The 26,736-nt window shown below is 50.6% G+C and overlaps 1 protein-coding gene across 4 annotated transcripts in view; it reads left to right on the top strand.

Moving 5' to 3' along the window:
- The first annotated feature begins 667 nt into the window (after positions 1-667).
- Positions 668-26,736, top strand: part of HIF3A (hypoxia inducible factor 3 subunit alpha) — a 63,767-nt gene continuing 37,698 nt past the window's right edge. Inside the window, exon 1 of one of the 4 annotated variants that reach the window (XM_083515833.1) lies at positions 668-826. In XM_083515833.1, coding sequence (XP_083371959.1) covers positions 801-826 — 26 coding nt within the window. In that variant the 5' untranslated portion in view covers positions 668-800. Of the gene's footprint in view, positions 827-3,888; positions 4,032-4,075; positions 4,178-25,058; positions 25,342-26,736 lie in introns of those variants that run through there. The other 3 variants (XM_083515835.1, XM_083515834.1, XM_083515832.1) reach the window with 3 other exon arrangements.

The raw sequence follows: 26,736 nt of genomic DNA, 5'->3' as shown, positions 1-26,736 counted from the left end.
ACTCCAAGAATCAGAGTCACTCCCTTTCCCACACAAGGCCCTTGGAGGCTGGTAGGGGCGGGGGATTCGCACCATTCTTTTGCATTGAGCTGAAGGCTTGCTTCCGAATCAAAAGCCCCCCCCCCCGAGCTTCAGCGGAGTGTACTACCAATTAAGCGTGCACACAGTCCTGCAGCTTTAATCCGGAGTCACTCCCCTTTGTGCCGAGCACACAGGTAGGACGCCCAGCTGATTTGCACGTCCCGGGTAAAGACGCTGCGATGGCCACCTTCGGAACGAATCCGGATCCGATGCACGGAACAGAAGCAGTGTGACTCTGGATTAACGCTAGCCCGGAGGAGCGCTCCGCCGGCCAGAGCACCCTGCGCGCTGCGATCCCTGCCCCTCCTCAGCCTCGCGCTAGCCAGCTGCCAACACAGAAAGTGGGGTGGGGGTGGGGGGGGTTGGGTAGGTGGGGAAGACCCCCCCCCTTGGGTCTCGGAGTGGCATCCCCGGCGCCCAATCGGCGCGCGCACCAGCAGCAGAAGGAGGCGTGCCAAAAAGCGCCTTGGATCTGCAAGGCTTGCGAGGGCGCGCGCGCGCGCGCCGGGCGCAGGGGGGGGCACCTTGGGGTGGGAGGGGGAGCCAATGGCACGGATGGGGGAGGGGCGGTGGGTGTAGCCTGAAGGGGAGTGGGCTTCGAGGAGGGGGAGAAGGGGGGCGAGAGAGGCAAAGGAGCGCAGGCGGAGAGGCAGGAGGGGAGAGCGGAGCGCGCGGAGCGAGGCGAGGCGGCTGGACCCGGGCAGGAGAGCCAGCCAGCCATGGAGAATGGCTTGCAGTGTCCAAGGTAAAAGCAAGGAAAGGTGGCTGGCTGGGTGGGGGTGCACCAAGCCCCCCCTCCCCAGATTTTTTTTTTTGGGGGGTGTTGCACTCTTCCCGGGTGCGCGAGAAATCTGCAACCCAGTTCCCCGATTTGGAGAGGGGGTTTCGCAAACGCAGGGGGAGGCATGCGCCCCTGATATATGGATATTTTGCAATGGTTTGCGCGCGCCATCCCCTCCCTCCGAGCGATTTATCTATATGTGGGGCGGGAGGGGGGGGAGAGAGGAAATCTGCGGACTCATCAGATTCCAAAGTGGGGCTGTGTGTATTTTAAAACACACAACCTATGTGCGCGCCTGAGTTTTGGGGTTCCATGGAAAGGGCTGGTTGGAGCCCTCCATTCCTTTCCTTCCTTGCGCAGTCCTGAGAACGTCCCACTCCCTTCTCACCCCCCAAAAAAACTTCTAGATCTAGGTCTTCAGTAGTATGTTAAAGGGTGCCCTTCTTGTGGGCAGCTTTTTCTGGAGCCATGGGGTGTGTGTGTGTGTGTTTGTGGAGGGAGGGGATTGTGTGACCTTGTTATTCTCATTATTATTATTTTTTAATGAGTGAAACGGCCAGCTTGTTTTCTTTTCATTATTTTATTTGCATCTTGCTGGTCAATGTCACCCGACGGCTGCAGGAGGACGATATGGGGAGTCTCGGATGTGCAGTAATCCTGCAGAGCTGGAAAGAAGGAAGGGGGGGGATGTTCTCTTGGCCGCAAGGAGATCTAGTAGATTACAGTGGAGATATGTGCCAAATGTAAACCAGCAAGGAGGGAGCGCAGGGTTCTGTAGCCAACCACAAGTCTGGTCACCAACCCTAGCCAGCGAGCTGAATATCATGGAACAGGCCCAGGAAAGCGACAACACTGGCTGTGTGATGTCTCTCTCCTTCTGCTTGTGGATCTGCTGCTTAATCTCCCCGCATACCTTGTTTACAGTGCTGCAATCTTTTTATCATGGCCTCTCTCTCCCTCTCTCTCTGCTGGCTGCCTTTAGACCCCAGTTGAGAAATGCAAGCATACAAGATCGGACGGTTTGTGCATATGGAAAAGGTTTTTTTTGTTGCTTTCCTGGACCAATATTCCGGGAAACTCCTCCACTTTTATTACTTTTGCACCGTTCCCCGATTTTGATTCCCCGTTTAAATGGACGCTTTTAAAAAAAACGAGGCACGCGAAAGCTGCAAGGTGCATCTTCGCAAAGCTCTGCCTGTAAATCTGGCAGCCTTTGCCAGAAGTGAGTTGGCAGGAATCGCCGTACAGTAGCGGAGGAGAGCGATCCCTGAAAGGGAACGTGCCTGGACAGTGAAACGCACACCCAGTCGCTTAATAATATTTGCCATTGTTGTTATTGATGATGATTTATAGGGACCTTTGTAACTCGGAAAACTTGGCTTTCCAAAAAAACGTCTTGGATTTTGGAGACTGTGGAAGCTTTTGGTACTGTGGTGGAGAGAGGTTGTTCGCCTAGGCTGTTTAAATCGCCCACGAAGTTTTGAGGGAGAGAAAGGGGCAAAGGGGGGCGGCAGCTGTTGGTTGGCCAGGGAAATGCATGAAGTTTTGGTGTTCCAAAGGGGCATTTAAAATTAGGCAGTGGCTGCTGGATTGGTACAGGTATGCCAGCCAGCCACAGCGTCATTTCAGATGTAGGTCAATTCCGTGGAGATCATCTCAGAATTGGGTTAAGGCAAGAATGAACAGGGTGACAGAGAGAGAGGTGCATATATTATATGGGTGTGTGACGTGTGCTTTTCAGCTTTGTGAAAAGCAGGTCTTCGGAAGGTGGCAGCCAGCACGGGTGTCTGGGTCTGGATGCGGGCTCCGTTGGGCGAATTCGACCGGAGCGAGCAAGGGCGTGTGGCCATGGCAGCGCCGACGTGCCCGGGTGGGTGTGTCGTGACTGTCCGCTCCGCTTGGTTTCTGGGCTGCGCAAGTCGCTCCGCTAGACGTCCCGTGGACGATCTTGGAGCCTGTTGCTGGGTAGGACACAAACTGGCACTGTGCCACTGAGGGCAGGAAGCCAACGTGGACTTAATTGTGTGTGTGTTTTTTTATCCTTTTAAAAAACCAAAAAACAAACAACCCCCCCTTTTTTTTTTGCCTCGCAGGCTACAGGTCTCTCGTTAACTGTTGGTAAACCAGGGACGGAGAGGGAGCTTGCCAGGGTGCAGATGAAACCCCCCAATCCCCCCCCCCAAAAATGAGGTCCTGTCAAAGTAAGGGAGAAAATAAGAACTCTCCCTTGAATTTCTCCAGGACAGTTTCCTGGAATAGCCTTTTAAAAGAAGTCACTGGTCGCCGCTCCTTTGGGAGAGCTGGACCGAGGACCCTGGTCTGTCAAGCCCCAGCACTTAAACCTCCCCCCCCAAAAAAAAGCCCTATTAAAAGCCAGAGTACACCTCTTTGCAATTCCCAGCTCCTGCTCAGCTTGTTTGTCTTTCCTGCCCACCAAGCCATTCTTGCCCCCTGCTGGCTGGGGTAGGGGCTGCCGCTGACGATTTTATTTTTTTAAAAGACTTTCTCCTTTAAGGCAGAGATCCTGCGAAGCTGCTGCTGCGGGCCCTGATTTTTGATAAGGAAAATCCACCTGTGGAATCTGATTTTCCGTTTTGAGTGCTTATCTGTCCCGTATCGCTGCGCCTGGGGTTGTGGCAGCAGCACACCATGACCTTGCCTTTGGGAACATAGGAATCTGCCTGATACAGACTCAGGCCATTGGTCCATTTCACCCAGTGTTGTCTATTTCAGCGACCGGCAGCACTGGCCCTCCAGCGATTTAGGCAGGAGTCTCTCCCAGCGCTGCCGGCAATTGAACCCTTTCCATTCCTGCTGAATTGGGTCTCCTTCTGCCTCCATGTGATTCCCCTGGCACAGATCCGGCCTGCTTCCCCCCCTGCCCTCCTCCGGCGCCCCCTTGTGGCATCCCCGGAACTCGCTCACTCTCTGCTTTTCCCTCCGGAGTTTCTCTTCTTGCAGGCGGAATGGACTGGCACCCGTCCCAACCCAGCCTCCTCCTCCTCCTCCTCCTCGCACATGTCCTTCCTCTGCAGCCTCGGCTGCTGGCTGTTCTCCTCCGGGCAGGGAAAGCCGGTGGACCTCGTGTGCCGGACGGCGGGCGCATGACGGCTCTTGTGTACATCACGTGCTCCCGGCCCCGTGCCAGGCTGTGACGCGGGGGGCGGAGGTAGGGGGCAGTTCCTATTTGGGGATAGCAGTGCTCTCGGCTTGGGGCTGGCAGCGGCGGTCAGTGGGCGATGGGGGACGGCGGGGCAACAGGGCAGGAAGAGGGCCCTGGAGGCATGTCGCCCGCGGGCAGGGCTCCTTCGGAGGGTGAGTGTGGCACTGCTAGGGGCAAAAGGCAGCGGCAGCAGATGTGCACCTGGCTTGGCTCCTCTCCCTGTTCTCTCTTTTCTCTCTCTCTTTTCACTTTTCCTTCTGGCTATCTCTTTCTGCTCCTCGTTCTGTGCCCCTTTCGTCTTGACACAACCTCTCTCCCTTGACTTTCTTGTGCCCTCCTTCCCCAGCCGTCCTCTTGTCTGTTCTGTTACTTTCCCATTCACGTGGATTTTTTTTCTCCTCCGCCTCTCCTGTCCTTTGTGTTTTCTCATTCACACAGACCCCTTCTTTCCTTCTTTTGAGCTACTGAATTTTTTCCTCCGTTTGACAGGGGGGGGGGCGGCATTCTTCTGTTTTTCCTGTTCGCATCCCAAATTTGTGGTTGTCTCCTCAATTACAGTTCGACTCACTTTCTTTTTATTTTTGAGCATTTTGCCTTTCTCTTCTTCCCTCGAGTTCCCTGTCGGCCTTTCCATTCCCCTTCTGTTCTCATCCCCATGTCCTTTTTAAATAAAATTAATCCAGTTTGCCTTCCTTGCGTTTTCGAAATTTCGGGAACCGTTCTGTTATTTTCCTTTCGATCTCCCTGTTGCTCCTTCTCCCAATCCGGGCTGAAATGGCTCTTCGCCAATGAAGGGTTTACTTTTTGGGGTAGGACAGGGGTGTCGCTGGCCCCCTAGGCCTGCCTGACCCAGACTTTGTTGGGGTTCCCAAGCCAGTCTTGGCTTGGACGAGGACAATCAGCGGCGGGAGAAATCTGGCGCCGCAAAAATTGGCGTCGGAAAAGACGTCTTGGCGCTAAATCACAGAACTCCTTTGGCTTATGTTCGTGAATCTTTAACTTGGGGTGAGACGTTTTCTCACCTTACTTGTGACCTGCATTTTGATTAACGGAATCTGAATGATGTGGTTGTGGTGGGTTTTTTTTTTTGTTAAGTGGTGGCACATATATGGTTTATTTCTTCTGTTGATGGGGACGGAGGTTGATTGGCAAGAGAGATAAATTGATAAGAGTGGACTAGGAGTCAGGACTTAAGGGCTTGTTTTCCGTATTTGTTCTTTCGCCATTTTGGAAGGGGCGGTAGCAGCGGCTGCTCCAAGGCTGGAGCTTAGACTTGGAATATGTGACGCCCGAAATTTCTGAGAAAGGAGCCTTGAGATCCAGGACCCTGGAGTCCTCGTCACGAGTCTCGCAACGAGCTAGATCTCCACCATCAGCTTTGAGGACGTGCCTCAGTTTCCCCCTCTTGCAACCTAACTTCCCGACTGAGTGCCATTTTTATGCATCGCTTTGTGGGTTCCGGAGGGAAGTAACGATGGGATGTCGGGGACTGTGACTTGGGAAGATGTGGCGACTGTGAATGACCAGCAGGGGGGGCTGGAAAAGATGGAGGTATCTGGTCCTCTGGGACGTAAGAATTGTGTTACTGTTTTCTCCTTTAACGCTTAAAGCCCTAAACGACTTGGGCCCCAAATACTTGAAAGACTGCCTCCTTCCCTGTAGACCCTCTCGGGTGCTAAGATCAGTGAAAGGGATCCTCTTTGTTGTTCCACTAGTCTCAGAAGCTTGTGGGGCGGTGACTGGGAGAGAGCGCCCTCTGCTGCAGCCGCTGGCCTGAGAAACTCCCTCCCTCTTTTGATGTTTGAGATGCATACTTTTCAAGACCCGCCTTATTTTTGTGGTTGTACGTTGTTTAAAGCTGTTTTTAATACTGTTGTCTCCCGTCCTGCACATTTTAGACTTCGGGGAGTCCTCATTGCAGGAATTCTTGCCCACCTGCACTGTGTTTCAGAGGTTGTGATCGCCAGGCACCCAGCGATTACCGTATTTTTCGCTCTGTAAGACGCACCAGACCACAAGACGCACCTAGTTTTTGGAGGAGGAAAACAAGAAAAAAAATATTCTGAATCTCAGAAGCCAGAACAGCAAGAGGGATCGCTGCATAGCGAAAGCAGCGATCCCTCTTGCTGTTCTGGCTTCTGGGATAGCTGCGCAGCCTGCATTCGCTCCATAAGAAACACACACATTTCCCCTTACTTTTTAGGAGGGAAAAGGTGAGTCTTATAGAGCAAAAAATACGGTATTTTCCTAAAATGAGCACCTGGGCTCCTGGTGGCCTAATTAGAGGGCCATGCCCTTCCGACCTGCAAGTTGCTGGCTGCGATTGCACCCTTGGCAGGTATATGTACTTTGTGCATGCTCAGAAGGCACTTTTTTTTTTACTAGTTTGCATGTTTCAAGACCGGCTCTATGGCTGAGGCTTGCCTGAAATCTCGCCCCTCTGAGCACCAAAGCACAAAGCAGCGTTCCATGAGGCAGAGGGTGAGATTGTATTCTGGGGTGGTGGTGCAGGAATCTAACATGGGGAACACTTGTCCCTCTTACTTCTAATTATTTATTATTTAACAAATGCGCAAACTGCTCTTCAAGGGAAAAAGAAAAGCTTCCCAAAGTGGTTCACAAGTGATGCACAATACAATATAAAATTTAAAACCATTAAAAAAAATCATTGCAAACATCGTTATGTCAAAATGTTGTTCAAAGCCACCGAAAAGCAGAATAGTAGTTTAGCTTTGTGCAAAACTGCCAGAAGTCCTTAGATACGGTGTTTGTCTGATTCAAGGTGGGTTCAGATTCCACAGTTGTGGGGCCCTTGCCAAAAGCCCTCGCCCTTGTGTGCCTATCACCTTACCAGGTGTATGCCTGAGCAGGGCTTCAAAAGTACACCTGAAGGCTCAGGTGAGTTGATATAGATGCATGCGGTCTTTTGGGTAACATCCTGTTGGTATGGATTCCCAGTCCCTAAAACGCAGAATTTTTTTTTATGAGCCTTACGGGACGGGTGGGATGACTGCATGAAAGCCACTTTCTGCATTGAGCATCCTTAATACTTTTCTTCTTTGAACATCTCTGCCCTGGCCCCCGTCCATAGACAAATTCCTTCCTTACACCCCATTGTAACCTCAGGCTACTGACTTTATATTCCAGCTTTCCTGCAAGCACCTCAGGATGGCATGCGCAGGGTTACCTTGTTTTTAATCTACATAACAACCTTGTATGGTAGGCTAGGCTGAGAGAGTCGTGACTTGGCCAAGGCTGCTCAGCATGGCAGCTGTCAGCAGGGTTGTATATATATATTGGGGGGACGACCAGAGACTTTTGAGGATACGCACTTTGAGGATACTCCCATCTCCTCCGCTAGTGATTACCGTACTTTTCGCTCTATAAGACGCACCAGACCACACGACGCACCTAGTTTTTGGAGGAGGAAAACAAGAAAAAATATATTCTGAATCTCAGAAGCCAGAACAGCAAGAGGGATCGCTGCGCAGTGAAAGCAGCAATCCCTCTTGCTGTTCTGGCTTCTGGGATAGCTGCGCAGCCTGCATTCGCTCCATAAGACGCACACACATTTCCCCTTACTTTTTAGGAGGGAAAAAGTGAGTCTTATAGAGCAAAAAATACGGTACATAGTGGTGGTAACATCCCTTGTGTCGGGAGTAATATTTGAAACAAACGTCCGGTGTCATTTTCATTAATAAAGTGAGAGGAACCAAGACCCTTTCCCCTAACCTCTGATGTGCTGAGGTTGGCTGGAATTGTGGAGCATTGAGAGAGAAGCCTTTGTACACTCTCAGAGGCACTTTTTTTTTATTAAAAAAAATCTCATTTCATTTTGCATGCCTTTGACTAAACAGGACCTGGGAGGGACCCCTCCTGTTGCTTTCTCTGCCCCCTCCCCATTGGGCTTTATGGCCGAAAGGGGATTTGAATGCAGTGTCCCGCGAGATCCAAACCTGCTCTCTCTTTGTTCAACAACCTGTTGCCCCAGGGCTGAAGGGAGTTGTAGTCCGAACTTCTGGAGGGCGGCCTTTTGGTAAAGGCCGCTGTATGTAGTAGACCACATTCCCTTGAGGATATAGTCGGGGCGATTTGAAATTACAGGTTCAGTGTGGCCAGGCTAGTACAGTGGTACCTCGGGTTACATACGCTTCAGGTTACACACTCTGCTAACCCAGAAATAGTGCTTCAGGTTTAGAACTTTGCTTCAGGATGAGAACAGAAATCGTGCTCCGGCGGCGCAGCAGCAGCAGCAGGAAGGCCCCGTTAGCTAAAGTGGTACCTCAGGTTAAGAACAGTTTCAGGTTAAGTACAGAACTCTGGAACGAATTAAGTACTTAACCTGAGGTACCACTGTATTTGCTACCAGCCCACGGATGTGACCCTGGGCGTTTATGGATAGCCTGTTTCTGCTCCAGCCACACTAGACGTCTCACTTTGTTTGTTGCCTTTTGCTTTTTTGGCAATTGTACCATGAGCAGAGTGGTTGTGGGAGCATAGGGATTAAATTGTGCGTCCAGCAGTCTGTGCAACGAAACCTGTACAGGTTGTTTATTCATAATTGCAAAATAAAGTCAAGTCTGCAGAAGTCTTCTTCTATATACTTCCAAGGGCTGGAGACAGGACTCAGTGACCTCGGGGGGGTGTGGTGGCATCCAGGTCCAGATAATACATAGGAATTGCCCTTTAACTTTCCAGCACAGTTTCTACCTGCAGATAGGGTGGTAAAAGTGTGTGTGTGTGTTTTTTTAATGCACGCTTATGAGTGGAACCAAGGTTCTAGTCCAGGTGATTGGTAATTTTCTTTTAGTTCTGCCTCCCTCCAGTTTCAAGGCTACTAGTCTCTTGTAGCCTAATAGACCATGCAAATACATTTCAAACAAATAAAAATGCAGGTGTTTTTTAATAATGAAGGAGCGTCTCCACCCCCATCGTTCTACCCGGACACTGAGGTCCAGCACCGGGGGCCTTCTGGCGGTTCCCTCACTGCGAGAAGCCAAGTTACAGGGAACCAGGCAGAGGGCCTTCTTGGTAGTGGCGCCTTCCCTGTGGAACGCCCTCCCACCAGATGTCAAAGAGAACAACAACTACCAGGCTTTTAGAAGACATCTGAAGGCAGCCCTGTTTCGGGAAGCTTTTAATGTTTGATGTATTATAGTATTTTAATATTCTTTTGGAAGCCGCCCAGAGTGGCTGGGGAAGCCCAGCCAGATGGGCGGGGTATAAATAATAAATTATTATTATTACTATTATAGTAACGTTCCTTGAGAGGGTGCAAAGTTTCTTATTCTTGGTGCAGAATTGCTGCCAACGCACACCTGAAATTAGGAGAAGGGGCTTGAGCAATTAGTGGGTGAGGAACTTGCAGGTGGCAGCTGTTGTGAATTAATTCATCTGGAGTAGAAATTGTGTACCTGGCGCCTACCGTGTTCTCAAACTCTAAACACTACGCTTGCCTTCCAGAACCAGAGATCCTGACTTTCAAACCCCCCTCCCTGGAATGTGGGTAATAATTTTAAAAAAAAACAGTGTTAGGAAATGAAATACTAGAACATGGGTAGGCAGCCTAAGGCCTGGGGGCCGGATCCGGCCCAATCACCTAAATCCAACCTGCGTACTGTCCAGGAATCAGCGTGTTTTTACATGAGTAGAATGTGCGCTTTTATTTCAAATGCATCTCCGGGTTATTTGTGGAGCATAGGAATTCGTTCATTCCCCCCCCCCCAAAAAAAATAGTCCGGCCCCCAACAAGGTCTGAGGGACAGTGGACCGGCCCCCTGCTGAAAACGTTTACTGACCCCTGTCCTGGCTTGCAGGTCTGCTAGCTGAAACTGATATGCCGTGTTTCGCTTCGGAAGACGAATTGCGCTTCTCTCGACACCCTCATCCCATTATAGATCATTAAGCTTCCCTCCCCTTCCTTTAAAGGCGAACAGACATTTGCATCTGGCCTAAGAAGTGCCTTGATTGGGGGGGGGCAAGTTTCAAGGTTATTTCGATTACTCAGCTGTGCTTTGATCACCACACATTGATTTTAATGGGCCCAATGGCACACCAGAAAATTTGTTGCCCCGGTTTCACTTCAGGTTAATGGACTGGGGGGGGGGCCGGTTAGACATTTTTCTTGCTCCATCTGAAATGTGTCTGGAGTCTATCTTTGAGAATTTTCAGTGCTCAGAACTTCAGTATCGCCCAAATAATTGCTTTTAGCTTGCCGCCACCGCCTGAACATTTCATCGACATGATCGGGAGTCCATTAAGATGCAACGGCAAGGAAAACGGGGGCTGCTTCCTCCCTTCGTAAGCTATGAGCCCCCACCCACCGTCCGATCCTGGCTTGAGGCAAACCATAGCCTGTTTAGGAGTGCACCTGCCCTGCTAACCATAGTTGCGCACCATGGTTCCTGGTTTTCAGGGAAAGCGCAAGCTGTATTGGACAGCGGCAAGTGAGGGTTTGCCTCAAAGCAGGAATGGAAGAAGAGGGGGTGTTTGGAGATCTCCCCCCCCCCTGGCTTCTTGCCACACTGGGAAACCATGGTTTGGGACTAAGTCTGAATCACTCCAGTGTTTTTCGTAGGCTGTGGCCTAGTCTAGGGAGCAGCAGCTGGCGATCGGATGGTGACATTGTGCCTTCGCTCCCTTCCTCTCTTTTGCTCCAGAAATGGAAAACAAACTTGCGGTTAAAATCGGGGGGGGGGGGGGGGACAGTTGTCTTTTCCAGAGAGTTGAATGTGGTTCAAGAGAGGCTTTGCTTTTCGCCGTTGCCCACGATCCAATGCGTCTTTGTGACCGCATGAAAACCCAGGGCCGGCTCTACCGTTTGACAGATTGAGGTTGTTGCCTGCGGCGGCGGATGCTGAAATAGCCCCATGAACTTTCCTTTCTTTGGAGGCCTGTCTTGTGCCCCACGTCTCGCTATCTCTTGAACCAGCTTCCCCTTCCTTGAAAACCAGAAGAGGACTTCCTCCCGTCCCAAAATCCTTACTTTTGCTACAGCTAAGCCAAAAGGTCACAGCCCCTATGCACAGGCTGTCTTGCACAGATGCCCTCGAGGCAGGTTTCAGCGCACTTGTGCTTCCTGGAAAACATTCATTTCTGAACCCCCGTAATGATGCCTCGGAAATTTTGCAGTCGGTGTAAACTGCTGGACCCGAACTTTTCTTTCTTTTTTTTAAAATAATATTTATTACTTTTCCAAAAATTTAAACACTACAAAAAATAAACAATACAATATAATACAAAAACAGAACATAACACTAACACATTAAACTAACAAAACAAAACAAAAACAGTTTAAAACACATCAAACAATTTCAATATCTTATCTTTCATTCACTTATTTCAATGACCTCCTCACACCTCCCTTTTTGTATTCCACTTCTGTTAATTGTTTCAGCAATTCCTTTCCATCTTCCTCTGCTTTCTATCCTTTAATTATCTTAACACATTCTAACCTTATTTTTCCCTTTAATACTCTATTAATCTATTTATACTTAATTCCTTATAACATTTCTACTAAAGCCATATAACTTCATTCCAACACTTTTCTAACATTCATTAATTTTACAGTATCTCTGTAAATAGTCTTTAAACTTTTTCCAGTCTTCTTCCACCAACTCTTCTCCCTGGTCTCGGATTCTGCCAGTCATTTCTGCCAATTCCATATAGTCCATCACCTTCATCTGCCATTCTTCCAAGGTGGGTAGATCTTGTATCTTCCAATACTTTGCAATGAGATTTCTTGCTGCTGTTGTAGCGTACATAAAGAAAGTTCTATCCTTCTTTGGCACCAATTGGCCAACAATGCCCAGGAGAAAGGCCTCTGGTTTCTTCAGAAAGGTATATTTAAATACCTTTTTCATTTCGTTATAAATCATCTCCCAGAATGTCTTAATCTTTGGGCATGTCCACCAAAGGTGAAAGAATGTACCGTATTTTTCGCTCTATAAGACGCACCAGACCACAAGACGCACCTAGTTTTTGGAGGAGGAAAACAAGAAAAAAAATATTCTGAATCTCAGAAGCCAGAACAGCAAGAGGGATCGCTACGCAGAGAAAGTAGCAATCGCTCTTGCTGTTCTGGCTTCTGGGATAGCTGCGCAGCCTGCATTCGCTCCATAAGACGCACACACATTTCCCCTTACTTTTTAGGAGGGAAAAAGTGCGTCTTATAGAGCAAAAAATACGGTACCTTCAGTCTCACCCTGTGAGGGGAGAGTCCCCCTGCAGAGGGGTTTTGAAACCGTTCAGATGGGAAAGTAGTTTTGGGTCACGGCCACGTCGTACGTTTAAAGTCCCGCCATGGCTTCCCCCATTGAATTCTGGGAGTTGCAGTTTGCAAAGGGTGCGGAGAGACGTTTGGAGACCTCCCTGTTCTCCTCAGAGAGCTACAGTTCCCAGAGTGGTTTGTCAGGCCCTCTTCTTCACAGGCAGCCCCGGGAATTGTAGCTCTTTGAGGAGAATAGAGGACCCCAAACAAACTACAACTCCCAGAATGGTTTAGCTGCTTAAAGCGGTATCGTAGCGCTTTCAATGTGTGGTGCAGATGTGGCCTTGATACCCCAGTCCAAATAACATGATCTGGTGGGCCCTGCTGAAAATGGTGGCTTTTGCAGGAAAGAAACGTGCTTCAGAGTTTTGCATTAAACCCGATGCTCGCCAAGAGGGAAATAAATGCAGACCCACCTACCCCAAACACATGATTCTTGGCCAGTTGGTTTTCTCTCATTCAAAATGGAGGGGGGGGGGAATTATTCTTGCACCTTCGTTGCCCTCCAAGACCCACCGGGTGCTTCCAACTCATGATTTTACAAATGCCTGGTTAAGTTGGTGGGGTTTGACCTGTCCAAGTAGTGGAGCCTCACACATTTTTGGGTCCCTGCCCTGTTTGGAGGAGGGTATGCGGGTGGCGAAGGGACGCGGGTGGCGCTGTGAGTTAAACCACAGAGCCTAGGGCTTGCTGATCAGAAGGTCGGCGGTTCGAATCCCCGCGATGGGGTGAGCTCCCGTTGCTCGGTCCCTGCTCCTGCCCACCTAGCAGTTCGAAAGCACCTCAAAGTGCAAGTAGATAAATAGGTACCACTCCGGCGGGAAGGTAAACGGCGTTTCCGTGCGCTGCTCTGGTTCGCCAGAAGCGGCTTAGTCATGCTGGCCACAGGACCCGGAAGCTGTACGCCGGCTCCCTCGGCCAATAAAGCGAGATGAGCGCCACAACCCCAGAGTCAGTCACGACTGGACCTAATGGTCAGGGGTCCCTTTACCTTTACCTTTATGAGCTTAAGGGGGGGAAGATTCCCTCTCTCCCCTACAATCCTGGCTCCTATCCCGCAATGGTTAGGGCTTCAGACTAGGACCTGGAAGACCAGGGTTCAAATCCTACTCAAGTCACGTAAGACACTGGGCGACCTTGGGCCTAATCTACCTCACAGGGTTGTTGTGAGGAGAACCCTGTACGCCACTTTGAGCTCCTCAGAGGAGCAGATGGGATGAAAATGAACTAAAATAAGTAATTAAAGTTATTAAATCAACAGGAAATCAGTTAGCGCGTTTTTTAAAAGTCATCCAAAGGCAGCCCTGTTTGGGGACATTTTTATAATAATAATAATAATTTATTATTTATACCCCACCCATCTGGCTGGGTTTCCCCAGCCACTCTGGGCGGCTTCCAAAAGAATATTAAAATACTATAATACATCAAACATTAAAAGCTTCCCGAAACAGGGCTGCCTTTAGATGTCTTCTAAAAGCCTGGTAGTTGTTTTTCTCTTTGACATCTGGTGGGAGGGTGTTCCACAGGGAAGGCGCCACTACCGAGAAGGCCCTCTGCCTGGTTCCCTGTAACTTTTTAGTGTGTTGTATCGTGTTTTTACTGTTTTTCTTGGGAGCTGCCCAGAGTGGCTGGGGGCGACCCAGTCAGATGGGCGGCATATAAATAAGAGGTTATTTTTATTTTAAGTAAAGTATCTGATACGAAACCTGAGGCAAAAATGCCGAATGGCCTGGCGAAATACGGTGCAGTTGGCAACCCTGAGCACATGCTCCAGAGGGCTTGGTAATTAACACAGGCTGGTTACCATGACTTAGTTTACTGTGCTCAAATGTGTATGAAAGCATGATAAATGGGGTACATTACCCCCAGTTCACCCCCCTTGCATTATTATATACTTACAGGCAAAAGGCAGGGGGGGCAGCTTGGGGGTCAGGAGTGCAGAACCAAGGTGGTAGTTACCACAGGGTTACTCAAGGTGGCAGTTACTACAGGGTTACTCAAGGTGGTAGTTACCACAGGGTTACTCAAGGTGGTAGTTACTACAGGGTTACTCTAGGTGGTAGTTACCACAGGGTTACTCAATGCAGATTATGCCAACGCAAATTTGTATATCTGTCAGGAATGCTGAGAAGAGAGTAATAAACATATATACCAGCGTGTCTCCAATACGAGCTTGCGTGTGCAAATAAGGTGTAAAAATACCAGTTTCCTTTAGTCCTTGGCCACATCTTATTTTATGCAAAGCCATTTTTGTTGTTGTTGTTTCGTGTGCCTTAAAATGGGCCTCGCTCAATTTTCAAATTACTTTTGAAAGAGAATTGTTTGTGTGAATTGTAGGGTGGGAATAATGTCTCTTTTATTATTTTAGCCCTAAGTGCAGGAAACTGAATCTGCACCCTCAGTTACGTTTCTAAAAACGCATAGGGCGCTCTGAGAATCCGAAATGAAAAAGCAGCGATACTCGAGTTACTTTTGCTGCCTGTGATCTGGCGTGGTATTTCTTATTTTTACAGTTGCAAGCAGGATTCGAGGTGCCTGCAGAAGATCCTCGCAAGGCTTTTGGGGAGGACTTTTTGAACATGCAGTCCCCTCTCCCCCATTGCACACGCTTGTTTTTTCCTTCTTCGGGGCTCCTGTTCCCCCTCCATTTGCCCTGTGTCCAGCTCTCCCTGAGACGAGAGCAGCCAGGCGGCCCTGCCAGCGCCAGCCCATCTGGCAAAGGGCCCGGGCTGTGCGCATTCAAGCCGGGCGCCCAATGGCAGCGCAGTGTTCCCAGCCGAAATTAGCAGGCAAACAGGAAAGGAGGCCGGGCGCTGGTTGGCTGCTCCTGGCCTAGCCCGGGCCCCCGCCCGTCGCTCAGCTCACGTAGGCCTGGCCTGAGCGAGGGGCCTCTGGGCTGCTTTCCAAGCGGTGGAGGGGGGGGGCTGGAGAGGCACTGAGAGAGAGAGGAGCTCGGCCTCACCAAGGCCGCAGGCCCCAGAGGCCTCGGCGGAGCTCGCGTCAAGTCAAGGCCCGCCTGGTGCCCGGGGGACGGGGCCTGCCGTTGCAGCGGTGCCTCTCCATAGGGGGAATGGCATCCCAGCACCCAGGCAGACCCCCTTCTCGGTTGTCAGCCTTGCTTGTGCACAGCAGCTGCCCGGCCGAGCTTTGCTAACTGAGCAAGGCTGCAAATAGCACTGTTTATCAGGCTCGGTGCAGCCCTGCATTTTCTCCCTCTGTGTGTGTGTGTGTTTTATTTTTCCGTTCTCTGTTTGGAAACAGCTGGCGGGCGCAGATTGATCCGCCTGCCCCTTTGCTTTCTCCTCTCCCTGCCGCTCCAGAGAGAGAGATGCTCAATGCCAGCTGCGTTAAATCCTAGAAACCTAGAGCTGAAAAGCACCCTGGCTGTCGTCTAGCCCAGGCATAGGCAAACTCCGGCCCTCCCGATGTTTTGGGACTACAACTCCCATCATCCCTGACCACTGGTCCTGTTAGCTAGGGATGATGGGAGTTGTAGTCCCAAAACATATGGAGGGCCGAGTTTGCCTATGGCTGATCTAGCCCAATGCAGGGATATGCAGCTGCCCCATACGGGGATCGGACTTGCAACCTTGGCGTTATCAGTGCCACACGCTAACTAACGAAGCTATCCAGGCTTTATGGAGCTTAGATTCTGGGTGTCTTGGATAGCTGCTATAGGACAACATCACACATGACTTGTTAGCCTGCCCTTTAAGACATCGATTTTGCTAATTCCTGGAAGCAGGCTTGCTATGGCAGAAATTATTTGCCTTTGTGGGGGGGGCGTGTGCCACGAACTGATTTATGACACTTAAAACGGCGCTTTTGTGCTCTGGCGGCAAGAAAGGTTAGAAAGAGAGAGCTACGCGATATTGCATTAATTTGCGCTGGATATCAGGGGGTCTGGCAGAAGTTAATCTAGGTACGAATTCTCAGATTATGCTTACGGGCTGTGACTCCCTTTCTTTTGTAGAATCGTCAAGATGGAAGGGAGCCCTCAGGGTCATCTAGTCCAACCCCCTGCCATTCAGGAATAAAAAAAAATCTCTGATGCTTTGTCTTTTGCAATTGCTTTATGCTGCATGTTGTTGTTTGCAGTTTGGCGAATTGCAATTAGTTTTTTTTACGGCCTTTGGTTAATGCAAATATACTCTTTGAAAGATGCATACATGATATCTTGCGGGACATTGATAGCGGCAGAAGTTGTTTAATTGCATCTTTATCCCACCTGGCATCCTCAAGGGTGGTGTGTGAGGTCTCCCCACCCCAATGTTAACCTCACAGCGATCCTGCAAAGTGAGGTGGGTTGCGAGGGAGAGGCATAAGGTCACCCGAAGAGTTCTTTGCTGAGCTGCAGGGGAAATAATACGAACTCGGCTCTCTTCAATCCTTGGCCAATAAATAGATAACTGCCCTGAATTAGCTGAAACTTGTTTTTATGTGCTGCAAAGAGGTGAAACTGCCGTTGTTTAGGTACAGGATTTGGGGTTGGCGTTCAGCACAGAGCAGAGGGGAATCCCTGGGCATCTGGGTTATCTTCTCAGCTTTGGGGTGGCCTTGGAGCCTAGTGGCTAGAGTACTAAGTTTCGGCCAGGGAAGTTGAGGCTTGTGGTTCCTTTTCACTGGGAATCATCTGTGGCTTTTTGGGTTGAAGAGAGGAGGAGCCGCTGAACTCTGCCTCTCACTGTGCGATGGTAGCGGGGCATAGCAGTCGCAGCAGAGTGCCCGGACACCTGGGTTCTATTTTTGCACTTTGTAGGGCAGTAGGTGAATGTGCAAGGCCCAGTGTCCTAAGCCTTGGCTCCGTATCTGGCTTGGCTGGGAGCAGGTCCTCTTCCGGCCTCCTCTGTTTATTCACACGCTGTGTATGCTCTTGGCTTCCACCGCTGGCTCAGCCAGAGAACAGGCCGTGGACGCGGGCCAAGGGAATTCGGCTGCCCTGCCGGCACTTCGCAGAGCCTCTCCACCCCCCAGGAATGCCAGAGGTTCCCCGGCCTTTCCCGGCTTGTCTCAGGAGCTTGAGATTCTCTTGCACAGCCGGGGGAATGGCGCCTGGTGGGTTAGAGGCTCCCTCGTGCCATGGGAACCTGGGCGGGTAACCCAACAGGGTTGGCTTTCCCTATTGCATCTCAGCCCGCAGGCGGAGAGGAAGGTGCTGGACGATGGCAGTACAGTGGTACCTCAGGTTAAGTACTTAATTTGTTCCGGAGGTCCGTACTTAACCTGAAACTGTTCTTAACCTGAAGCACCACTTTAGCTAATGGAGCCTCCTGCTGCTGCCGTGCTGCCGGAGCACGATTTCTGTTCTCATCCTGAAGCAAAGTTCTTAACCCGAGGTACTATTTCTGCGTTAGCGGAGTCTGTAACCTGAAGCGTATGTAACCCGAAGCGTATGTAACCTGAGGTACCACTGTCTAAATGGCTGCTCCTGTATCAGAAGTAGTTGCATTTAGCTTTCAAGGAATCCCAGTGTGTGGAAATACTTGTTTGTGTGTATCATTTATTCAGAGACTTTTTAAAAATCTGGCTCCCGAGTCCAAAAAAAAATAGCCGCTACCTTCTGGTTTTTAATCTGAAAAGACACGACACAAAAGGACAAACGGATTGGGAAGGATGAGGAAATAAGCAAACTCAAGTCCAAGTTTTTAGTTACTTATGACCGGGGATGGAAAAGTTCAGGGAGAGGAAGCAACAAACGTTTGTGATCTCTCACCTGCGTGGCGAGATGCTAGCGCTGTTTTCAATGTGTATGAACAGTTAATTCTGTTGACTTTGTTTGTTTCTTTGTCTACTGCCCTTTATCCATAGATCTCGGGGTGGTTCACATGTTTCCATAATATGAATGATTACTATTGCTATTGAAATGAGGATTTCTTTGTCAGCATAGTTGAAAAGGACTTTTTATCCCATTTTCTTCTGGGGCAGTTGAACAGGGGACCCCCCAAAAACACACACACACACACCCCATTTACCATATTTTTTGCTCCATAAGACACACCTGACCATAAGACACAACTAGTTTTTAGAGGAGGAAAACAAGAAAAAATATATATATTCAGAACGAAACAGCAGATGTATGATTTTTGTGGTTCATGTTGTGACCACAGACATGTGATTTGACGGTGAGTTTGGTGTAGCCCAATGCAAAAATCCTGAGAATCCATGTTTACCACATTTTTGCGCCATTGCATGATCTGCTTTTCGCCCCTGGGCAATTCGGCTCCAGGGACCACGCATTTGCTCCATAAGACGCATAGACATTTCCCCTTACTTTTTAGGAAGAAAAAAGTGTGTCTTATGGAGCGATAAATACGGTATCATCAGCTGATAATGGTATGGAATCAGCCAGTCTGTGTGCACACACCATACATTTAGAGCACTTCCCCCCATCCCAAAGAATCCTGGGAATTGTAGTTTACCCACCATGGAGCTCCAACTCCCAAGCGTCCTTTACAGACAACAGTTCCCAGAATTCCTTGGAGAAAGCCACATGTTTCAAACACAGCCCCTCTCACTTTCCCTCCTGCCTCATGGGTGGCGTTGGCGAATGGCAGGGCAGAGCACTCTTTGCCACTGGGTTCCTGGGTGTCGTCATCTCTTGGCCTGGCCCATCTGGCTGTGAAATAAATAAGCAAGGGGCGGCTAAATTTGCACAAAGCAGTTGTGAGTGCGAAAGGGGATAAGGTCTCGTGTGTGAGCATAGAGGCTTGGCTGAAGGCCCCGCAAGTTTTAGAATTAAATTCTTGCTTCTCCGTGGGCCCCAGACCAAGTCCTTGCTCTGTTGGCCACGGTTCTTGACCGGCGAAATAGAAATAACAAGCGGCGGTTTTGCGGATGTCAATAGCCCTTTAATAAATGCAAAGGCTGGGAAATCCTAGCAGATGGGCTCTGAAAGCCGAGAGTGGCATGCTGTTCTCCTGCGAGCTCAGCCCTGCCCAGCCCTGCAGCCCTGTGTTAGTTCAGGTAAAAGGTAGCTCACGCCTCCCTTATGAACACAAACACACTCTCCAGATGGAAAAGCTATGGGGTGGGGAGGCCTGTGCCTTGCCAAGAACATTGCGTTCCCACCCAACCCAGAGGGAAGAGGCCCTTGTGGGGGTGTGAGGAGCGGGGCGGGGGCTGGCTGGCTTTGCAGGCACTCCTGGTTCAGTTTTGGGGAGAAGGAAATGGCCTGACATAAAAGCCTTCTCTTATTTCTGCCCCCCCCCACCTTCTACCCCCTTCCCTGCAAACAGAATCAAATTCCTCTCCCATCCTGACTGCTGGTTAGTGTGCGCTGCTGATAACACCCAAGGTTGCAGGTTCGATCCCCGTATTCCTGCTTTGCAGGGGGTTGGCCTGTAGGACCCTCATGGTGCCGTCGGACAATTCCAGGAGTTTGGTTGCTGGGTGAAGTGTTGCGTTGTTGCTGTAGAGCAGGGGTAGGCAACCTAAGGCCCAGGGGCCAGATGCGGCCCAATCGCCTTCTCAATCCAGCCCGCAGACGGTCCGGGGATCAGCATGTTTTTACATGAGTAGAATGTGTCCTTTTCTTTAAAATGCATCTCTGGGTTATTTGTGGGGACTGCCTGGTGTTTTTACATGAGTAGAAGGTGTGCTTTTATTTAAAACGCATCTCTGGGTCAGTTGCGAGGCCTGCCTGGTGTTTTTACATGAGTAGAATGTCTGCTTTTACAGTCATACCTCGGGTCGAATGTGCTTCAGGTTGAGCGCTTTCGGGTTGCGCTTCACAGCAACCCAGAAGTAAAGGAGCGCGTTACTTCCGGGTTTCACCGCTCGCGCATGCGCAGACGCTCAAAATGACATCATGCGCAGAAGCGGCAAAACACGACCCACAGACGCGTCTTACGTTCTATTCAGGATGCGAACGGGGCTCGGGAATGGATCCTGTTCGCATCCTGAGGTACCACTGTATTTAAAATACATCTCTGGGTTATTTTGTGGGGCATAGGAATTTGTTCATTCTCCCCCCCCCCCCGCCAAAAAAAAAAATAGTCCGGCCCCCCACATGGTCTGAGGGGTGGTGGATCGGCCCACGGCTAAAAAAGGTTGCTGACCCCTGCTGTAGAGCTTTCCTCCTTCTAGATGGGCTCCCTTCCCAGGTGACGAACCCCACTTCCCCTTCCTTCTCCGTACAGCAGGTGCAGAAACCACCTTCTTGACCATTGGACCCCCTCTTGGTCTCATCTGCTCAGCCCACCAGAGCCTGTCTTTGCATACAGGCGAAGTCCCCAACCCAAGAGGGTTTGAGACCCCTTAGCCACCCTCACCTGATTTAGCCGGCCAATCGAAGCCATTCTTGGCATCTGTCGCCTGCTGGCAGCTTCTAGGAGCCCCAGGTGAGAGCTGAGTGCAGGATAGGGACCCAAGGTGGACAAACTACCCCAGAAGGAGCATGATGTGTCCCCCGCCAGAAGTACTACCCTCCCCCCTAACACCCCATTCACCCTATTTTCCATACACAGCTGTGCACCCCCTAATTTAAGGGGTGAAAGCTCCCCTGTTTTTAGCAGTGACGCTGACGATTTACGGGAAGCTAGCTGCACTGCTTGCAGATCTTTTCCTCTTCCTCCAGCAGCGTCATCTTTCCTCCCACCCACAACCTTTCCTCTCCTCCCCCTCCTCTCCAACCTCCCCCCCCCCCCCCGCAGCCATGATGAGTACTTGGCATTGGTCCCCGTCTACAGTACACAAAGTCCCGGGCAGACGTGGACAGAACAGCTAAAGGCACTGCCAAGAGCACGTGCAACAGGATTCCTGCTTGGTGGAAGGAGGAGGGGGCGGGTTGTTGAAGAGAGTGCAGTGATTAAGGGGCTTGGATCCGTGCCGGGGGTGGGCGGGGAGAGGGGAGGGCCTGCCTGCAGCTGGCTATGCAAGGCTAAGTGGGAAGGGCCATAGCTCAGTGGTGGCAGGGCCCCCCCCTTGGCACGCAGAACTCCCCCAGCAGAGAGAGCCTTGCTGGGGGGGGGGGAGCTGCTGCCGGTCCGTGTTGGCAGTACCAATCTAGATGGGCCAGCGGTCTGACTGGGAGTATAAGACGGCTTCCTACAGAGTCTGACCGGATAATTTTGCAGCAGTTGGGATTTGGGGAGATGTTTTAAAAGGAGGGAATTAGGAGCAAGGCAAGTGTGCCAGCTGAGAAGTGGGGACATGCCGTGGGGGTTGATTTGAGCTGTTGTTTCGTGGGGGGGGGGTGTTTCTCCAGTTCCATAACTTAGCCCTGGATTGCAGGAAGTCCTGGAGGGGACAGTGTTTTGTAGTGCCTTTCTCTTGCACATGTGGGGAGCGTCTGAAAGGGGTGGAGGATAATAAGAGGGCAGGAAACGGAACAGAATTGAGCCCTTGAACCTCTTACCTTGGAAATCCAAAGACTGCATGAGCCGTGCTTATTAAGCAGAATTGCAAGCGTGGCTGGGGCACACACACAAATATAAATAGAACCGGGTACTGTAAAACGGGCTGGCCGTAGCCTTGGAAGGGGTCCAGAGGTCAATGAGTCTGACCTGCCTGCTGCTACGCTGTGCCAGTCGCAGGGTGCAGAAGCAAGGTGGAAGTGAGCCAATCTCTGTCTCTGCAGGGCAAAACAGCCCACCCATTAGGGCTGCAAGCCAACCTGATCATTAAAGGTAAAGGTAAAGGGACCCCTGACCATTAGGTCCAGTCATGGCCGACTCTGGGGTTGCGATGCTCATCTCGCTTTATTGGCCGAGGGAGCCGGCGTGCAGCTTCCGGGTCATGTGGTCAGCATGGCTAAGCCGCTTCTGGCGAACCAGAGCAGCGCACGGAAACGCTGTTTACCTTCCCGCCGGAGCGGTACCTATTTATCTACTTGCACTTTGACGTGCTTTCGAACTGCTAGGTTGGCAGGAGCAGGGACCGAGCAACGGGAGCTCACCCCGTCATGGGGATTCGAACCGCCGACCTTCTGATCGGCAAGTCCTAGGCTCTGTGGTTTAAACCACAGCGCCACCCGTGTCCCTAACCTGATCTTTAAGGGAGGGTAAATTCTGACCCAGAGTCCAGATGTGATGCCCTGTCAGGCCGTGTCTGATCAAACCACTGGTCATCCATTGGCGCTAGTCCATACCGTCTCCACTTAAGAACAGAAGAAGAGTTTGCTGGGTGAGTCTGCTGACTTGTCCAACATCTCCACAGATGCCTGGGGGAAACCAGAATCCGAGCACAAAATCACTGTCCCCTCTTGAGCTTTCCAGCAACTAGTCTTCAGAAGCAATTCTGCCTCTGACTGCCATGGCTAGTAGCTATCGACAGCCCTCTCCTCTGTGAGTTTGTCCTCAGACAAAGGTTTGTGGGTGGGGAGAAGCTAACCTATTGAATGTACGAGCCTCTTCAGATGTTCAGTATCTCTGGCATTTGGTTTGCTTGTCTCCGGGCATCCATATGCATGGATCGGATCGATGGAAATACCAAATGACGGGTCTGCTGGAAATTCATCAGAATCGATTTGGCTCTCCTGATTGAACGGGGTCGCTCCAGCACAGCTGAGCAGTGCCTTGGGGGAAGCTTATGGTGCTGTGGACCTGGATGTTGGGGGTGCCAGGGGGGGGGTGTTGTTTTTGCCTGCCCACGTCTGTCTCTCTCCACCCCACCCCCAACTTTTCCAATTTTGCGCTAATAAGGAAAAAAACGGTTTGTTGTGCAAAGTAGCCGGCTGGCAACGCTCTGCATGTGCAGAGCTGAGATATTCTCAGTGGAGGAAGGAAGTTTGACGTCAGAGATGCTTGATCCGAGCAGAAGGCATCAGAGATGCATGCGAGCTTTGCGTAGGCAGCTGTTATCGAGCCGTGCCGTAGTGCAGCAGGATGAGCTCCTGCAGGGAGGGCGCTTGGGTCTGGCGCCCTCCAGGATGGTGCCTTCACAAACAGGGGCTCTGTTTCACATTGCACACAGCAAAGCATTTCTATGGCAGATGGCTGTATAGGGTATATTGATGCCCTCTCCCTCTGACCAACTTCTAACCTGCTTGCCGTGGTTCTGCAGACCTCTCTTTTCTTCATTAATAGCCCCCCCCCCCCTTAAGTCACAAATAAATTTAAAAGTGGGGTGGGTGGTGAGACTCTGCATACCCAAACAATTTTCCAAGGCTAAGGCATTCCTGTATTGCGGAGGGTTGGACAAGATGACCCTTCTAACTTTACAACTCTATGGTAATTTGGGGCGCTTCCAAGACTGCCTTTTGCATCCTTGAGGACTAGATTCTTGTAACTGTTTGCTGAGCAACATCTGGCGCCCATCTGGAGACTTGGAAGGCACATATTACGGTGTGGAATGTGATCCCCCCCTTTCTTCTTTCTATCTCGTTATTATATGAAGATTATTTGATCCTAGTTTTTGCCCTATTCCTTTCATTTCGGTGATTATGTTTGAAGGAGGGTAAACGCCGTTTGGTGTGGGGAAAGAAGCGGATATGGAAAGGGGGAAATACGAGAGGGTCTGTTGGGTGAAAGGGACAAAGAGAAACGTGGAAGTCTAGAAGAAACTGCTGATTTAGAAAAGCAGCAAAGCAAGCGGAGGTTCTGTGCCTGAACCCAAGTTCTGTGGTGCTCTGATGGTATGACTACAGAACTAGTTTGCCCAATAAATCACCGTTAGCCATGATAGCTAATGTCAGCATCTCCCCGAGTGACAACTGCTGGAGGCAAATGCCTTCATCCTGTCTGCTTCTCAGCTTCCCAAATGGAGCATCTCGCTGAGCATTCTGGGAAATGGGGACCGGACCTTTGGTCCAAGTCAGCAGGACTGATTAAATCGGATCAGTTTTATCAGTGGAGTGGAAAATCCTTCCTGGGGTGGGTGGGAACGTCAAATTGGCAGCAGAGTTAGGTGAGCCAAAAATGGGCCAGAAAACAAGTCTCTATAAATATGTCTGGATCCCGCCCTTTAAGACGTTTTGGAAAGTGAGTGCCCCAGCTTTGGAATCTCCGACAAAGAGTGCCTCTGTTCACGTGCAGACTTCCTTAACACACTGACATTCCATTCTGGGTCACATGCAAGAGAGCGAGTCACTTGGAAGGATTTAGAGCAGGGGGAGAGTTTTAAGAATCGCCCCTTCCCTCTCAATCACTCTCTCCAAAGAGTCGTTTCTCTCCTTTGGCGAAATGCCATAGCTCAGTGGTGCAGCAAAGGGTCTTGGGTTCAATTCCTGGCATCTCCCAAGTCGAAGAGTTAAGGCCTGTGACCCAAGGGATCTGCTGCCAGATAGCATTTCTAAGCTCGATGGGACGGCAGTGTCCAATGTTCCTAAAAAGTTTTACAATTTTAAAAAAAGTGGCATGAGGCTTCAATACTGATGCCAGCTGCTAACCGGAGTATGTGTTGCACATATCCAGGAATAGCGAGAACCGCTTCTGAGGCAAAGCACATAATTTCCCAAAAGAGGCTCGTCGTCCTATTTCTAAAAATCAACCGCTGCCTGATCTGAACTCTCCCTTGCGAATTCTGCCGGGGATTTCATATTCTGGCGCAACATCGCCCCCACAATGCATTTCTCTGGGTTGTTGATTTTTTTGGGGGGGGGGGAGAGAGTTGTATTGCATTCGTCCCTCTCATTCGCCCGGCCGGTGTGTTCCTGCAGTGATCCTTCGCTGCGTTCACGCCCCCCTTGCCCATGCGCACCCATGCTTGTCTCAGGCACGTGGCTGCGCATGAGGATTCCCCGCTTCCCTCCTGCCTGCTGCCAGCCCTGTCTGGTGACCCGTTGGCCCACCTGGCCCCTGGCCAGGCCCCCTGGGTGAACCCGCTTGCTGGAGAGTAAGCCGAGAGCAGCCACAGATAAGGCGCTCGTCTTCATCCCTCGCGGCAAAACGCTGCTTGCTCTGCGCAACCCGGGAGTGAGTGGCGCTGTGCCAGGGGACAGGAATGGAACAGCCTGTACCCTGGATGGGACCTGGGAGGGACGGGTGGCAAGAAGAGGAGGACTGGGGAGATCAAAGCCCGGCTTTATTCGACTCAGGGAGATGAACGGAGAGCCAGTCACCCGGCGATGCGGCGCCGCCGGAAGAGGCTGAGGTACAGGGGCTGGTGCAGGTGAGGTCTCCATCCTGCTTTCGGGGTGGAAGAGTTTTGTGGTCTGCTGGTGGTGTGGTTCTTTCATGCTCCAAAGCAGCGTGGCTTTGTGGCTTCCCACAGATCCCTGGGGCTTGTTCGGCAGGATTCTTCAAAGATCTCCGGGCTCCCAGGTATTGTGTGGGGTCTCCCTCGTGGGCCAAGGAGGGTCTTTTGGTGGGTTTCCACAGGGTCACGGCAGAGGTTTTCTGGGTCAGGGACTATAGTCTCTCACCTTCCTTTGCTGCTTGCATGTTTGTTTTTTAAGAGGAAGGTGGAGACGTAATCGTAATCACAAACGAAATTAAAAATGTTTGCCTTGGGAATCTCTGAATGGCGTGGTTTTCCCCCCTGGAGCTTACAAGGTGGTTTCTTTCTTCGATATCCCGAGGAACTGTAAGCTTCTTGATGGTGTGAGGTTTTTTTTTGTGGGAGCCAGCCTGGGCAAATAAGTTTTATGCAGTTCCCTGTTTGGGGGCGTTTGTGGTATTTGGGGGGGAGGTGTGGATCCCGGTATACCTCCCACCCCAGAGCTTGGGGTGCCTGGGCTTTCAGACACTGGTATCTGCATGTAAGCTCAGGGAATGTGGTTCTGGATGTCTTTGGCACTTGGAGATCATTCTAGATCTGTGAGACTTTGAGGTAGATGCTACAATGCAAGGGTGTATTTTGGGCCGGAAAGAACGTCCAATGAAACCCACCAAAATGACTGGCTGGAACAAAATGGGGCACTTTGTGGGGGTTTGTTAAGAGAATAGGATTCCAGACACCAATAGGAACTGGACGGGAATTGGGGTTTTTTTTTGGGGGGTGCAATGCAATGAGGCCTAGATTGGTGTGTTTCCAGGCAAGCAACGTCGAGACAAGCGGAATTCTGGGTCATATGAGAAACTGTGCAATTTGGAGGTGCATGTGGCCCCTAGGTCTCAATATCGGGGTGAACGCTTCTTTTTTTGAGGTGTTGGTCAGAATCCTAGGAAGGTGTGTCGCTGTTTTTCAGCTTCTGAGAGAGCGGCCTTGCCATCCCACTCGCCAGCCCGCCACACGCCCCAGAATCTGCATGCATCTTCTTTTGTGAGGAAATCCCACGAAAACAACAACATAGAACATTTTATGTTCCCATTTTAAGGGTGCTTCCGTTGTGGGATGGGTTGTGTAGGAGTTGTGGGTTTGAAGGAGGCTCAGGGGTGGTGCTTGGCCCCGTGTCGGCTTGGCTTGTGCCTTTGTGTGTACAGTTGTGCTTGGAGAAAGAAACTTGCCTTAGACGTGACATTAGCAGCAATTTTGGCGGGCACTGAGAAGATCTGAGGGTATGTTATGTGTCTGTTTGGTTTGGAGGCTCGGACCCAGAGGACAGGGCATTTGTTAGGGCTCTCA

Source organism: Podarcis liolepis, assembly GCF_965112155.1.
Source record: "Podarcis liolepis genome assembly, chromosome: 7".
In the NCBI taxonomy this organism is placed as follows: domain Eukaryota; kingdom Metazoa; phylum Chordata; class Lepidosauria; order Squamata; family Lacertidae; genus Podarcis; species Podarcis liolepis.
Note: the sequence above shows the minus strand (reverse complement) of the source record. Positions and strands in the feature narration are given on the sequence as shown.